Raw genomic sequence first — 16970 nt, forward strand, 5'->3', positions numbered from 1 at the left:
GCCAGAGGTGGCGGTGGCCGCGACGGGGCAACTGGCGGTGGGAGTGCGGGTGAGGCGGCGGCGGGGCCAGAAGCGGCCGCCGCAAATAAAGGAGAGAGGCGCCAGGGGAAGAGGCGGGGGGGAAGCTGGCCGAGGTGGCGGCGGAGCCGCCGCCGAGGCCTGGCGCCGCCACTAAAGCCGGGCGGGGGGGGAACCTTGGGGCCCGATCCCACCATTCCCGTCCCCCCGCCAAATTACTAAGGGCCAAATTGGCCCTGAAAAATGCCGCCGCCGAACCGCCCTCCCAGCTGCCCGATCCCACCATTTGTACAGGAAAGAGGAGCTCGCTAGCAGAGCTCCTCTTTCTGCAAAGGCTCTTCTCAAACTGGCGCTTTCAGCGGAAAGGGCGTCCTTTCCGCTCAAAGCGCCAGTTTGAGAAGAGCCTTTGCAGAAAGAGGAGCTCTGCTGGCGAGCTCCTCTTTCCTGTACAAATGGTGGGATCGGGCAGCTGGGAGGTTCGGCGGCGGGGGCCGAAAGCATTACTAGCGCCCGTTTTTCAACGGGCTAAAATTCACTTGTATGTTTATAACACTCCTGTTCTCACACTGGATATCACTGTTGGGTGGGTGCCCATGCGTACACACACGCACCACTACTATACATTGCTGGATGCTCTTCTCTGCCTGCTGTACGCTGTATCTATTTAATCTGAATTAACCAGCCCATGCTGCCCTGGTTAGCAGGGTGTATTAGTGATCCTAACAGGTTCCTTTTTGAAAAACACCATACTGTTTAACAGAATGTTTGCACTCACAATAGAACCAGCGCACTGATTCTAGAACAGCTGTGTACAACATAGCAGGAGCCAAATGGCTGAGCTGCTTAGGGACTTACCAGTGTGAAGTGTCGTTTCTGACAGTGACTTACTAGGGGGCCTTGGGCAAGCTACTTAGCCTTATTTCCTCACCTGGAATATAGTGACAACTAGCTTAACCTGCGCAGCGCATCTGCGTGCTAGTACTTGATTGCCCCCCTCACCCCCTGCCACAGCCCCTCTCACTTCAGAGACCTCCCCGCCCTCACCTGAGCTGCACTCCTGCTCCTCCTCCTCCATCCCTTTACTCCACCCCCCTCAGCTCTCTTGGTTGTGGCTACAGCGTTGCTGGCGCCTATTGGCCAAGGTACAGCCCCCTATCCCCAGAGACCTCCCCAACCGAGCCCCGCTCCTGCTCCTCCCCACAGGAGCAGCAGTGGCTGACCGGGCCCTTCCTCGCTGCTGCCACTGATGTGTTTAGGAAACCAAAGCAACTCCATTTTATTTAGAAACCCCATTTCTAACCCCAGCCCAGCTCAGGGACATAATTTACATCACTGCCTTTACTGCAGCAAAACTGTATCTATGAAACTTGTTAACATAGTCAAGGTTCTCACCGTTTTTTGCTGACAGTCAGGAAAACAGGATCTAACCAAATAAGGAGTAATCACCAGATGAACCATGAATCATTCGCATGCGTACTAGATACTTAGGCCATGTATACTGTGTCTAGGGTGTCAGTATCATTTAGATTGTATAAATGTAAGATGCACCTGTAACCAAACAGTAATCGGTTTGAGAGCATGAGCCTATTGATTACCTATTGCTGACTGCAGAGCAATAAAGCCTCAATTAATAATTCCCAATCCTTGTGTCTGACTGATTGGTTAAGCAGACCCAGGAACGAGCCCCATCCACACCACCACCACCATGGCCACTCGTTTCCCTCAGGCCGCTGATAGGCCCAGGCCCGTCCCTTGCTGCCTGCCTCCCTCTGACAATGGCCTTTACTGTGGTAGCCCCAAACAGCAGCAGTGGTTGAATGGACACTTCCTTGCTGCCGCCATTCCCCTCAGGCTGCTGACAGGCTCAAGCCCGTCCCTCGTCCTTCCTTCTGTCTCTCTTCCTCTCCCTTCTTTTTCTCTCTTTCTCTCTCCTCCACTCGCTTTCCCCCACTTTTTCTTCCCCCTCCTTTCATGTTTCCCCCCCTCTCTCTCACTCCCTCCTCGAGTTAACAGATCTTGTTCATCTTGTTTCCTCATCTAATTCACACAATGGCAGCCTTCTTCTTCTGAAGGGGCTCTTTTCTCCCTCACAACCCCTCTCTTCGCAGATGTCTGCCCACTATCCTTGTATATATATATATATATATATAGAGAGAGAGAGAGAGAGAGAGAGAGAGAGAGAGAGAGAGAGAGAGAGAGAGAGAGAGAGAGATTCCTCTCCTCTACAATCAAGAACATCTTTAGACCAGTAACAGTTGCATTCCAACTGACCTTTACCATCACAGGCTCCTCCTCCTTACCTGCATATGGAATCCCCACTGCCCAATCACCACAGTGCCCAGAGGCGTAACTATAGGGGGGGCAGGGGGGGCACGTGCCCCGGGCGCCATCTTTTCTGGTCACGTGGGGGGCGTCGCCATGACAAAAAAATTTTTAAATTTTTTTTGTTAATACAAATGTTTCCTGTTCAGTGCAGCAGCGCTGCAGCAGTCAAGGGAGCACGTCAGCGCCCCCTCCCCCACGAGCGGTCCCTTCCGCACTGCCCAGGGGCCCCCCATTGCTTTGCTGGCACCTGGCGGCCAGTCAGTGGCCTGGCATGGCGGCGGCGGCGGGCGCTTGTGAGGAAAAACCTAAGTATAATGTAGTATGTTGGGGGGCGTGGGGGGGGCGCCATTTCAGTGCTTGCCCCAGGCGCCGTTTTCCCTAGTTACGCCTCTGACAGTGCCACAGGCTCCTCCTCCCTATCTGCATATGGAATCCCCACTGCCCAATCAGGTGCTTCTGCTTGCGAACTCTCATGAGAGCTGCCACACATGAGATTAGCCACAGGTATGCCTTAGAGAATTAAATATATAGACAGATAATATTAGAGAGATTCCTGCCTGCAACCTTGGAGAAGCTGCTGCCAGTCTATGAAGACAATACTGAGCTAGATAGACCAATGGTCTGACTCAGCATATGGCAGCTTCCTATGTTCCTTGTTCCTATGTGTGGGTAGTTGAAGTCACCCATTATTACTGCCCTGTCTCTCTTTGACACCTCTCTTATTTGTTTCTCCAACTCCAGGTTACTCTCAGCACTTTGATCTGGAGGGCAATAGCACGTCCCTAATAACACATTTCATTTCAGTTCTCATATTGTTACGCATAATGATTCTGTGGAGGACTCCGGTCCACCTAGGTTTTCTAGCTTATTGGAATCTGTCCCTTCTTTGATATACATTGCCACTCCTCCCCCAATCCTCCCCTTCCTGTCCCTTCTATGGAGTTTATATCCAAGAATAATCGTGTCCCACTGGTTCTCGCCATTCCACCAGGTTTCTGTTACACCCATTATATCTATGTTTTCATTAGTAATCAAGTACTCCAGCTTACCCATCTTAGCTCGGAGGCTTCTGGCATTGGTATATGGACACCTCTACGCCGGGTCCCTCACCTGGTGTTGGCGTGTGCTATTCCCCTTACCATCATTGACCTATTTGGCAAGCTGCACTGTGTTTCCTTCTGCTCAACTCTTGGCTCTACTCTGTCTACTTCTGGTTTATCCGAAACATGTTCACCCTTACACCTTAGGGGATTTTGCTGGCTGAAGCAGATACCACCCTGTTCCTGCTGGCAACCCCCCAGGCGTCATTTTAAAACCTGCTCTGCGACCTTCTTGATTTTAAGTGCCAGCAGTCTGGTTCCATCTTGGTTCAAGTGGAGCCTGTCCCTTTTGTACAGGCTTCACTTTCCCCAAAATGTATCCCAATGCCTAAGAAATCTAAACCCCTTCTCCTGGCACCACCATCTCATCCACGCATTGAGACCCCTCAGCTCCACCAGTCTTGCTGTCCCTGTGAGTGGATCAAGTAGCATTTCAGAGAACGCTACCCTGGGGTCCTGGACTTCAGTATGCTACCCATCAGCCTAAATTGGGCTTCTAGGACCTCCCAACTGCATTTTCCAACATCGTTGGTGCCAACGTGCACCATGACAGCTGACTCCTCCCCAGCACTGCCTAACAGCCTACCTAGATGCAGCATGATGTCCGCAACCTTCGCACCAGGCAGGCAAGTAACAGTGTGGACTACATGTGGGTCACAGACCCATCTCTCTATGCCCCTAATGACTGAATCACCCACTACTAAGAGGTCCCCAGCCCCTGGAGGAGTATCCTCTGTACGAGAGGACATGGCTGCATCACCCAAGGGGTCCCTGCAAAGGGAGTGTTTCCCTCCTCCTCGGACCGATGTCCTCCTTCCCTGAGACACTCATTCTCCATGAAAGCAGAAGCTCCATCAGCCTGGGAGTGGAATGCCTCTACCACATCCCTGAGGGTCTCATCCAAACACCACTCTGCCTCCCTGAGCTTCTCCAGGTCAGCCACCTTGGCCTCAAGGGAACAAACTTGTTCCCTGAGAGCCAAGATACTCTGTGCAATACACTGGGAAGCAGCCCCTCCCCTGCTGGCATTCTACCTTCATAATTAGTTTTATTGGCTATTTAGAGTACACAGAGTTTGAAGATAGGTACTGGGTACAGTTATCAGCTAATTAATGGTTTTTAGTTTGTACTCCCAAGAAAATTACAAAGGTTGGGTAGTACTCACCTTATTCTTGCATTGGATGTCTCCCCTGTGATGAGGGGGCACTACTTGTGTGCCTGTCCACAGAGTTTCCTGCCAATCTCTCGCTGAACTCCTGCAAAGCTCCTTCGTTATCTGTTTGCAAAGTTCCTGGGAGCAAAGCTCCTCTGGTCTGAAACTTGTATTCAACACCAGCAGTCAAACTAACTCACCTCTGGAATGTGAGCCCTCCCACAGCCTGGGGCCCTCACCTGGAATGAATCCGTACTCAGGCTTCTCCTCTGTCAAAGAAACAAATACTTCCACTAAGCCAGAGATCAAACCCTAGGAGATCTCCAGCCTTAGCACACCTAGCTTCTTCCCCTCTTGATTTCTTGGTGATTTATTTATTTATTTATTTTATTTCCTTGCTGGATATCTTCTTTAGGAGAGAAATGCAAGCTTGTTGCTTCCTCTCTCTTCAAGACCAGCTGATTGTTTAGGATGAGAGCACCCTTTGTGCAGATTTCATTGAGTGTACCACACAGTACCTTAAATTTTTTTGAAGCATGCCGTTGGTTCTGTGACATAAACTGTGACTATATTGATCTTGATTTTATTAACTACAGTTTAATGTATTTTTTTGGCAGCCATAAGTTCTGCTATTTTAGAGTGGTGTGTAATTTTGGTTTCATAATATTGTATAAAAAAGATTATTTTTATAATTTCAATAAACAAAGTTGAGAATAAAATATGACTGTGTTCCTTAGTTGCTATTACAACCTGGTCCTGGAACCCCTCTATGGGCAACATCTCTCTAGACGATCCCAGTTTCATGAAACAATAATTCAGTCATGCAACTAGAGACTAGTCCCTGCTGTGGTACGGCATGTTAAGGCCTGTGATGTGTTTAGAAAGGAAAATAAACTCCATTTTCCCTTCCCTTCCCTTCCCGATGCAGCCGCACACTCCTGGCCAGGCCTGGTTCATCCCTCCTGCTCTTCCTTTCTCTCGCCAGCCTCCTCCCTGCTGCTGCTGCTGCTGCTCTGGGTTCCCATGGCAACCGTGCCAGGCTTGTGTTGTCCTCTGCTCTGCTGCAGCTCCAGGGAAGTCAGGCTTGTTGCTGCTGCTGCTGCTGCTGCTGGGCTGACTGAGGCCTGAGCCCGAGAGCCAGCCATGGCCTTTCCATCCTGGCCTGAGGCTTCTTCGGGGAGGCTGCTGCCGATGCCCTCCTTCACCGAACACTGGAGGAGCCTCTCCTCATCTTCCAGGCTGGAGCGGCCTTCAGAGGGTGACCTCAGTGCCAGCTGCATCAGGAATCTCAGGCTGCTGAGGGATTCCAGGCTGGAGCAGCCCTCGGAGGGTGAACTCCGTGCCGGCAGCATCAGGAATCTCAGGCTGCTGAGGGGTTCCAGGCTGGAGCGGCCCTCGGAGGGTGAACTCAGTGGCAGTAACCTCGCCCAGGTGAGGGGGACACAGACAGGGCAGCCGGGCAGCTTTGCCCTACCCACCCCACGCACCTCCCCTCATTTTAAATCTCCCGTATTCTCCAGCCCCTTGGTCCTTGATAAACCCCACAGCTGGGCAGCCCACCCACCTCACATTCTGAGGGCTCTCCTGAAGGGTTGATCCGTGAGACTCTCTGCCTCCATCCCGTGGAGAGCTTTAGGAAAGAATCCCCTCCCTAACCCTCAGAAAGACAGCCTCGTACCCTTCCTCCTTTCTCCTACCAATTCTGGAAAACAGAACCGTGTATTATTGCTCCATCCTTTAAAGGTAAAGAGGGCACTCTTGCATATTTGAACACCTCTACCCACCACACCCCAAAACCAACAATAGTGCCTAACCAATTTAGGATAGCTGCACAAACCTCCTTGGATGAGAGTCCACTTCACCATACACATGAATAGGCACTGTCCTGGTGAACAGGATAGGTTGAAGCATATGGAATCCAACCTGGCCTAGAAGAAGACACAAAATCCAGTTAGTATCTTTTTGTACTGGTCATCTTAGGTTGGCATAAGAGTGTGCAAAGCTTCAGCGTTTCTCAGTTTGTGGTGTAAGAAATTCTTGAATAAAGAATTCCTAGAACTTCTATACTGTAAGGAATTCTCCCAGTATAAAAATTCTAGAATTGCACATTCTTACTAGGAATGTGTAAACTCGATCAAGTGAATATTTTTTCCCCACCTATGCTGTTATATAATCTTTCCCTTTGTCAATCTTCTTTGTCGTTATTTTGTTTATATAGTATATAGTATTTTGTTTGCATGTATTTTATACATGGTGCTTTGTGGGGAATGAGAGGTCTCAGGTCATTGCCACAGAAGCTTTAAATTTAGAAAACTTTCAATAGCCAAAAAAGAGACAAGAGAGCGAGGGAGGGAAATGGTGGCAGAAGAAAGAAGAAAAAAGCATAAATCTTATTAATATTTTGGTACTAGATGCATCTTTTCCAAACTGTCCTTTAAAAAAAAAACATTATGGTACTTACAGACATCATATGTCTTTTCTTACTGGGAGGACCATGCCAGCATTTTGGAAGAAGGAGTTCCAGCAGGTGCAACCTTTCTTTCCCCTGCACAACTAGCTGCACCTAGCAGGTTGCACTGCAGCTCAATAAAGCCCACTCAGTTACTACTGCAAATCCCATTTGGTGCCTCATCTTACTTAGCAGGCACTGTCCACATACTTATCTGTGCAGCTATAAGAGTGAGAAAATTACATTTTTAGACGTGAAACTTAATTCTCAGGATGCTGAATTTTGTATCTAATGCCAATTCTCTGTTGACATAGTGCCTATACAGGATTATGAAATACACACTCCCACAGCTGAAAGCGAATGAAGCAGGATTCTTGTCAGAACCAGGGGACAAGGAGATGGAACTAATGGATTAGTTCCTACTGCTACTATGAATATTTATATATTCCTAGGCATTATTTACCATTTCAGTATTAATTTAATCTCTTTTTAGGGTAATCACTTGAAATCTGTGGACTTTGATCATGTTATCACACTGCTTGAAGGAACAGAATCAGTAAGTGTGAACTAAGCATTAAAAAGCCATCTACATCTGTCTTAAATAAACTAACTTAGATTTCTGCTTATTTCAAAAAGACATGCATGATCCAGAAAAAGTTAAGCTCTTCCAAATGCTTTTCTTTCCAATGGAGGAGATTTAAGCATATTCTTTGAAATAAGTGAGACAATCCTAATTCTATGCATGCTTACCCAGTGGTATAGTCCAAAAGTGCTTAACTTTCGCTGCTCTAACTGCTTAGAATTGCAAACCTTGATCTGTATCTTCATATTGAATTTTGATATCTTCATATTGAATTAAGATTAAGACTTAATGTTTGATTAATCAGCATGCATAAGTAATAAGCTAGAAGAACATCCTAGAAGATTTATGAATATTGAGATAGAATTGTAAGTTATTTTACAAGCCAGAGCTGTTATATAAATTGATTGATAAATAATAAAACACAGGATTTCCAAATCTGAGCCGAACTGTAATGGTAGTTGATAGTGACATTTGGAGAATGCTATTGAAAGGGTAATTAAGTGCATATTAACAGCCCTATCATAAAGAAGCATTTTAACTACATTAGTACAAGCATAGATTTGTACTACTGGTCCTAAACTAATATGCTGTGGATGGCAAATGAACAGAAACTTCATAGAAACCTGAAGACCTATTTTGTCCACTAGTAGTATGTTAGAGGTGGACCTTTCTCTTTTCTGTCCACTTTGTGCCTTGCCCTTCCTCTAAAGAACAATTAGAGCAGCACACTTGTATAGAATGTTGTTAAATACTATTCAAGCTTCACTTGTGCTCCACTTTTTTCTTTTAAAGGGTAATTCAGAAGAACAGCTTCAGGCTCTAAAGGAGCTTATAAAATGCTATGAATTTGGAATTGTATCCTTTTATTTTCCTTCTTGGAAGCAAAAGACAGAAGAAGAAAAAAAATGCTAAATATGTTTTTTCCTGTACAGATGAGCTCCAAAGTAGACTACTCTAATAGAAAATGACCATTCAGTGTAGGGTTGCCAACGTTCTGTTGCCTGAATAAGTTGGGGGAGGGGTATTGGGGGGTATCGGGGAGGGGCACATCAGGGGCAGGGCCATTCATGCAGTCCTCACGCCACACTAGAACTTCCACATTCCTTTAAAAAATAAAATAAAGGAGCAGGTGAGAGGATGTGGATGGGGAGGTGGGGTAGCTGTGGTCTATAAGAATACAATCTCCCTTACCAGGATCCCTGTCAGGGATTTGCCCTATATTGAATGTGTGTACCTAAGTCTAGGGACCAGGAATAAATTGGGACTTCTGCTGGTGTACCAATCACTCCACTGCCCAGTAGAGTCCCAAACTGAGCTGACAGACCTGGTTTCCGAGTTGGTATTGAAGTGGCCCAGGTTGTTGTTGTTGGGGGACTTCAATGTTCACTTTGGTTGTCAGGAGCGGCTCAAGAGTTCATAGCAGCCATAACAACTGTGGGCCTATCCCAATTGGTCTCTGGACCGACACATGATGTTGGTCACATGCTCGATTTGGTCTTTTGTTCTGATCAGGGTGGTGTTCCGTGCGTGGGGACTCCTGTCATCTCCCCATTGTCATGGACAGATCACCATCTGGTTAAGGTAGAACTTACAGCCTTGGCCCACCTCTGCAGGGGTGAAGGACCTATTTGGTTGGTCCATCCGAGGAGGTTATTGGATCCAATAGGATTCCAAAAAGCCTTTGGAGGGTTTAGGGTTGGCTCTGTTAGTGATTCTGTTGACGCTCTGGTGCGAACATGGAAAAATGAACTCAGTAGAGCAGTAAACATAATTGCTCCTAAGTGTCCTCTCCAACCTGCTTTAAAGATAGCCCCGTGGTATTCAGATGAGTTACGGGAGCTGAAGCGGAGAGGTATATGACTAGAGCGCAAGTGGAGGAAGACTCGGCGTGAGTCTGATAGGGTACAAAACAGAGCACATTTAAAGATCTATTCTCTGGCAGCGTGGGTGGCAAAGAAGCAGTTCTTTTCTGTCTGCATTGCTTCTGCAAAGTCACGTCCAGCTGAGTTGTCTAGGGTTGTGAGGGGGTTAGTATGTACACCCTCCCCCTTGAATTTAAACTTGGAACCATTGGTTGCTCGCTGTGACATTTTAACAATTTTTTTTGCGGCTAAGATTTCTCGTATTCGGGCCGAGCTGAATTCCATGGCTATTGCAGAGTCTATTGTGGAGGTGTCCAGCAACTCCTCCTATGGGATTAGATTGGATCATTTTCCATTTGTGATTCCTGAGGAAGTGGACAGACTGCTTCGGACTATGCACCTTACAACCTGTTCTCTTGAACCTTGCCCAACTTGGCTTATCTCATCTGATAATTATATTATCAGAGATAGTCTGGTAAATATTATAAATGCTTCTCTGAGGGAGGGCAGGATGCCTCATTGTCTTGAGGCTATTATCCGACCACTTTTGAAGTTAGCTAATTACAGACCTGTTTTTTGGAGTTAGCTAATTACAGACCTGTTTCTAATCTTCCATGGTTGGGCAAGGTGACTGAGCGGGTAGTGGCCGCTCAGCTCCAGGCAGTTTTGGATGATGCAGATTATCTAGACCCATTTCAAACTGGCTTTTGTGTGGGCTATGGGTTTGAGACTGCCTTGGTCAGCCTGATGGATGATCTCCAACTGGCTATCGACAGAGGGAGTGTGACTCTTCTGATCCTCTTGGATCTCTCCGTGGCTTTCAATACCATCAACCATGGTATCCTTCTGGACCGCTGAGAGGGTTGGGATTGGGTGGCACTGTTTTACAGTGGTTCCGCTCCTACCTCTCTAGTAGATTCTAGATGGTTTTGCTTGGAGACTGTTGCTCTGCAAAGTGAGAACTGAAGTATGGAGTTCCACAAGGCTCCATACAGTCTCCAATGCTCTTTAACATCTACATGAACCCGCTGGGAGAGATCATCAGGAGGTTTGGTGCTGCATGTTATCAATTGCTGATGACACCCCGATCTACTTCTCCATGTCGACCTCATCAGGAAACGGCATATCTTCCCTAAATGCCTGCCTGGAGGTGGTAATAGGCGGGATGAGGGATGACAAACTGAAGCTGAATCCAAATAAGATGAAAGTACTGACTGTGGGGGGTCGAGACCCGAGAGATGGTTTAGTTCTGCCTGATCTGCATGGGGTTACACTCCCCCTGAAAGATCAGGTATGTAGCCTGGGAGTGCTCTCAGGTATGTAGCCTGGGAGTGCTCCTGGACCCAAAGCTTTCCCGGGTTTCTCAGGTTGAGGTGGTGGCCAGTAGCGCTTTTTATCAGCGTTGGCTGATTCATCAGCTACATCCATTTCTAGAGGTGAATGACCTTAAAACAGTGGTAGATATGCTGGCAACCTCCAGACTTGACTACTGTAATGCTCTCTACATGGGGCTGCCTTTGTACGTAGTCCAGAAACTACAGTTGGTACAGAATGCGGCAGCCAGATTGGTCTCTGGGACAACACAATAGGACCAGTTTTGAAAGAACTGCACTCATTGCCGATATGTTTCTGGGTGAAATACAAAGTGCTGGTTCTTACCTATAAAGCTCTTAATGGCTTAGGTCCAGGCTATTTAAGAGAGAACTTCCTCTGTTATGAACCCACCCACCTTTTACAATCTTCTGGAGAGGTCTGGTTGCAGTTGCCACCAGCTCGTCTGCTGGTGTCTCAGGACCGGGCTTTCCCTGTGGATGCCCCAGGGCTTTGGAATAGGCTCCCTGCTAAACTAAGAGCATCTCCTTCTCTGTTTGTTTTCAGGAAGACCCTCAAGACTTTAATGTTCTCACAATCTTTTAATTAGAATTTTAATAATCATAATAATTTGTTTTATATTGTTTTTATCGTGTTTTATTTAATTTAACCTGTGTTTTTAATGTTGGGATTTGTACACAGCCTAGAAATTTACATATCAGGCAGTATAAAAATATGATAGATAGATAGATAGATAGATAGATAGATAGATGACAAATTTTAAGAGTCCTGTCCCCCCTCCTTTGCTTTAACCAACGGCATTCCTCCTCTATGCCACAGTCCAGAACATACCTTAATTTTTCTCAGAGATTCTTCAGTGCTGCTATGTGTACACAGCTGAGAAGCTATTGGCTGGCGCTGCCAGCAAAGGGGATCCTGGCAATGTGTGGAGTGAGCAGTAAAGGGGGCTTGGAAGGAATAGAGTTGGGGGGGCTGGAGGAAGCTGAAACGGAGGAAGCTAGTATAAAGAAGCCTGTGACTTGAGACTTCAGACGAGTGGTAGGATAGATAAAGGGGGAGAAATTGGGAGTGGGGTCTATGGGTTAGGTTATGGGGCAAAGCAGCATGTTGGGGGGCTGTACCTTTTAGGGGTGCAGTATAAACCAAAAGGTTAAAAAGTGGGGCAGTGGGGAGATGGGGCATGTCAGGGCAGAAAGGCTATGGGGTGGTGATAAAATTTGGGAAGAGCAACTCTGTGGGGGGCAGGTTTGATGCTAAAGGGTGGAAATGTATAGGGGGCACGGAGCATGGCTTGGGGAGCTGATTTGGGGGCAATATGTATGGGTTTGGCTATGGAAAACTAAGATCAATTTTGCAGACATTGACTATATCCTTTTAACTGTTTAACAAAATGGGCAGCAAGTTGATGAATTGGGGAGCATTATCATTAAGGAGAGGAGAGGTCTTTGGGGCAGGAGAACTGGGAGCTGTGGGGTGCATTAGGAGGAGTCAGGCGAGTCTATCTTTCTATCTATCTATCTATCTATCTTATCTATCTATCTATCATTTCTATCTATCTATCACATTTTATAGCCCGCTATTCCCCCGAGGAGCCCAGAGAGGTGTACTACATACTTAAGTTTCTCCTCACAACAACTCTGTGAAGCAGGTTAGGCTGAAGTGAGCGGCCCAGAGTCACCCAGCAAGTATCATGGCTGAATGGGGATTTGAACTCAGGTCTCCCCAGTCCTAGTCCAGCACTCTAACCACTACACCAAGCTGGCTATCTATGAAGTTTGGAGGCAGAGGAGGGTAAGGGAGAGAGTGGGGGCAGGAAACAGGGGTCTGAGCAAGGGGGCAGAGATCTGTAGAGTGGAAAGTAGGGGTTGTGAAGAGGTATGCAGAAAATGCGGAGAGTTAAAAGATGTGGGGGAAAGTGGGTTTTAAAGATGTTCTGGGGAACTGAATTATGTGGTCGATTGGGGGCAGGGGAGAAGGTCTATGGGGCTGGGGTACAGTGAAGCTAGAGGGGTGTGGAGAACTTGAAGGGTATGAAGATATGGGGAGAAGCTTAGGGGCTTAAAGGGAGAGCTTGTAGTGAGGATCTGTGGGGCGGGGGCTGTGGAATTGCTGTAGGAGCCAGGAGTCGTCACACTCCGGCTTCTGTCAAAGCCCCGCCCACCCAAACAGCTGGTTTTTGGGTGGGCAGGGGATGGTGGAGGCTGGAGCAGCTCAGCAGCAGCCTGCAAGCGAGCAAGGAAATAGCCATGGGGGAGTGGAGTTCACACTGGCTGCCACCTGCCCAAATATGGAGGAAGAGCATCCCGGATGGGACAAGCACCTTCTCCTGAAATTACAGGATGTTCCAGCCGATCTGGGACTGTTGGTATTGCTACCTCAGTGGTACACTTTATGCAGCAAGTGGAAATAGGCCAGGAATAACATTTAGCAGTATGTTTACTTTTAATGCAGTCCGTTTTAAATCTTTTACTTTTGTTTCTGAAATATTACCTGCCTTTAACCATTGACAATAGGATAGTGAGAAATCTGAATAATTACTTGCTCAGGTTTATTGCAAAATAAGAGATATACTAGTGGACCCAGGCGCAAAGCATCTGCACCTCTAGTTGGGCGCAGCTGTCCCACCAACCCTGCCCCCGCTCACCCCAGGCCAGGCCATCCTGCCACCGCTGCCTCCCTCCACCTCACTGTCCTCAGGGCTGCGGGGCTTTGCCCTCCGCCTGTCCTCCCCCCGCTGCCCATTGCCCTCTCGCCTGCCGCCCCCACTGCCTCCAAGCATGCACTTTTCCCTCCCACCCTTGCATGTGTCGCCCCCTCTGGGCCTGCCATTGGTCGCAGCTGCAGCAGGGGTGGAGCTTGCCACATCCCCACATATCCCCTCTACAGGAATTAATTATATAGATTATTGGCTTCAAAGTAGCTATGACAAGAACAACATTTATATACTGCTTTTTAACAAGTGTCCAAAGCGGACACTTCTACGTCTATTTACGTAGAGAAATAATAAATAAATAAGATGGAGTCCTGTCTCCAAAGGGCTCACAATCGAAAAAGAAACATAGACACCAGCAATAGCCACTGGAGGAGTACTGTGCTGGGGATGGATAGAGCCCTGCTAAATAAAGAGAATCACCAAGTTTAAAAGGTGCCTCTTTGCCTAGTTAGCAGGGGCTGCTATCAGTAGCTATCAGTATAAGTAGACTGATTGGCCTGTTTGTTGCATAATATGAATTATTTACATTTCTGCATGGATTAATGCCAAAATGCTAGAATCAATCAAAAGGGGAGGGATGGGTAGTGATCAGTTTGCATAGAATGCTCTTCCAAGCAGGGGCATAGCTAGGGGAGAGGGGTCCGAAAACTAACAATTCGAACAAACAACACCTTTTTTTTACACTAGATAAACAATGTCATGGTGTTAAATCGCAATGATTAAATTCGAAATCAGGCATCCAACATATGAACAGCACCCTGCTGTCAGCGTAGGGACTGCGGTGACACAACACAGAAAGTGTGGAAGCATACTTCAGAGATGCGTGGTGACCCCATTGTAGGGTCTACTCTGGAAAGCGCCATGGATAGACTGCACACAAACTTTCTCTACTGTCATATTATTAGTGTATTTTGGTTTCTGATGTATTTATCTGTTAGAGAAATATAGAGGCAAGTTTTTTAGGATTGGGGTGTCTGTTTGATCAAAGTAATTAGTTATATATTTAATCTCTACAAATAGTCTGTTCATTTTGGGTAAAGGAAGCTGATCTGAGTCCTGTGGGTAAATTCATTCAGTGGAACTTTTGTTTCGTCTTTGCTGTTGGAAATACGGCAAATGCTACCTGCATAAACTTCTGATTTTATAGCTGAAGTTTGAAGGCTTGGTTGCTCTTTTTGATTTATTTAAACAGTTGTTGCACATAATTTTCTTTCCCTTAGCCTCATAATTTTCCTTGATTTTTAAACATTCTAAAGCCTCTTAAGGATTTAAGACAAATCTCTAACATCTTAAACCTATGTGCGGAAAAAAGTGAGCTCCACCACATTTTTATAGAACCTACATGTGAAATTCTTAAGTTATATAGGTAAGTGTTTCATTCTTTACTTTAATGCTGCTTCCTTATAGCAATAGCAATAGCACTTACATTTATATACCGCTCTATAGCCGGAGCTCTCTAAGCGGTTTACAATGATTTAGCATATTGCCCCCAACATTCTAGGTACTTATAGAGAGAGTTCTTTTGGTATTTAATGCGCTTCATCTGTTTGCCGCCTCTGGTCTCTGATGTATGGGTTTTTCTTAAGGTATTTTCCTATGGTTAGAAACATTCTAGAATTAGTGGTTTAGTGAGGATGAAGCCATCAGTGCAGCACTTGGGACTCCATTATAATGATGTCTTAGATGCAAGGAAGCAGGATTCCCACGGGTCTCTCATTTCCATAGATGGGCTGGTCAGGGATTATTGTCACCAAGAGATTAAACTATTAAGTTTTGTTAATGTGTGTATTATTTGGAAAAGAATTCTGACTTTAATATTTCAAATATTTTCTGATTCTAATATGCCTGCATGTATAATGCACACTTAGATGGACATGAAGCAGCTTCTTATGTTTCTATGAGTTCTGTGACGGTGAGTAAGCATGTGGTGGTAGAAAACAGTAGGTAACATCAACAACGTAATTTACAAACCTGCTTGTCCTCAGAGGAGTGGGGGGCAGCCTCTGGGCTCAGAGCTGGCAGAGAAGCAGGATTCAGGCTTTGTTGTTGGAGGACTCTCCAGGGTTCCAGTTACCATAGTCTTTGGCAGAACCTCCAGATTCCATCTCTGAATCAGTGGATTCAAATGTCACCCGAAGGCTATAATCTTCAGAGCTTCCCATCCCATTTGTTAGGCAACATTTCTTGAACCCTCACTATATAGTGGCAGGATTTATTGCCTCCAAAGCCTCTTTGCCCACTGGAAAGGTCTGGCTTCTTCTGATCGCCCGATCGGGTGAACTCCCTCACCCTAGAGTACATCCACTTGCCCATTTATTCCGCAACAGCTGCTTGAAGGGTCAATTGCAGTTCACATCCATGACCTGCTACTGGCTCGCCATCCCCACTGAGATGATTACAAGGTCAGTCTGATTTTTGGAGAGGATTGTTTTTACGGATGCTGTTGTGTGGCACCTGAATGCGTCCAGTACCAGCCTTTAGTGTCTTGGGGAGAGCAGTTTCCAACCAGACCCCTCGAACCCAGTCCTTGGTTAAATGTTGATCCATCCACCCCTGTTTGTGTGCACGTACTATCACCCCATGGGGCCCCCCTCTCCTTCTTTGGCAGCATCTTCCTTTTAAACACATTGTATGGAGGCAACGTCTCACCACTGCCAAGTGCCCCCAGCATTGCCATGAACTGGTTCTTCTCATTCCCAGTCGTTCTCAGCTTGACAGTTTTCTCCCCTTTCCTCGAAACCATTTGCCTGTTTGCAGTGGCAGCCAGTGAGAGCGGCGCTGTGGGGGCAGTGAGAGGCATCTTTAAAAGTAAATTAGAAGGTGCTTACCAGCAGCACTGCCGCACCTGCAAGCTGCCACAAGCTGGACTTCGCCCAGCATCCCACACAGCAGAACCATTTTGTCACTCACCTGGCCTTTGCGCATGTGCGGCATGCATATGACTCAGATTTTCCCCCACACTGGAGATAAGATGCCCAACTTCCTCACATCACTGCAATAAAGAATTAGACATCTCATCCCAAGGCAATCCACTGAAACCTAGGGTGAGGGGAATGAATATATATTGGGGGGGGAGGGGGATTTCATCACTCAGTAGCTACTGTGGCAAAAACATCTCAGCACTTAGACCAACCATTAGCTCTTTAGAATCTCAATTGGAATTTGCATAGATAGAATGGAAACTATATATGTGCTGGCACCGCATGTGGGTACTTGGGACAAGCGCTGCCACATCAGGAAGCTGCCTGTGGCAGCAGAGACAAATTAGCACCTGCTCTCCTTTTTAAAAAAAATACCCCTTTTAAAAAACCTTTCCCCTCCCCGTGGTGCCAAACCAGTGCACGAACCTTGCTTCATGCACATTCCTACTCACTGAAGAGTAGCTGCTTTTATACATGAATTCTTCTAGGGGTTGGGGTTCAGGAAGGTTTGAAA

General features: G+C 46.7%; 1 protein-coding gene across 1 annotated transcript in view; it reads left to right on the forward strand.

Moving 5' to 3' along the window:
- The first annotated feature begins 5615 nt into the window (after nucleotides 1-5615).
- LOC128326157 (cilia- and flagella-associated protein 69-like) overlaps nucleotides 5616-16970 on the forward strand; it is a 58566-nt gene continuing 47211 nt past the window's right edge. The window contains exons 1-4 of the mRNA XM_053252448.1: nucleotides 5616-6027; nucleotides 7539-7601; nucleotides 8421-8483; nucleotides 14792-14901. Of these exons, the coding sequence (XP_053108423.1) occupies nucleotides 5740-6027; nucleotides 7539-7601; nucleotides 8421-8483; nucleotides 14792-14901 (524 nt within the window). The 5' untranslated portion in view covers nucleotides 5616-5739. The remainder of the gene's footprint in view (nucleotides 6028-7538; nucleotides 7602-8420; nucleotides 8484-14791; nucleotides 14902-16970) is intronic.

The sequence above is a fragment of the Hemicordylus capensis genome, chromosome 5, assembly GCF_027244095.1.
Source record: "Hemicordylus capensis ecotype Gifberg chromosome 5, rHemCap1.1.pri, whole genome shotgun sequence".
Classification (NCBI taxonomy): domain Eukaryota; kingdom Metazoa; phylum Chordata; class Lepidosauria; order Squamata; family Cordylidae; genus Hemicordylus; species Hemicordylus capensis.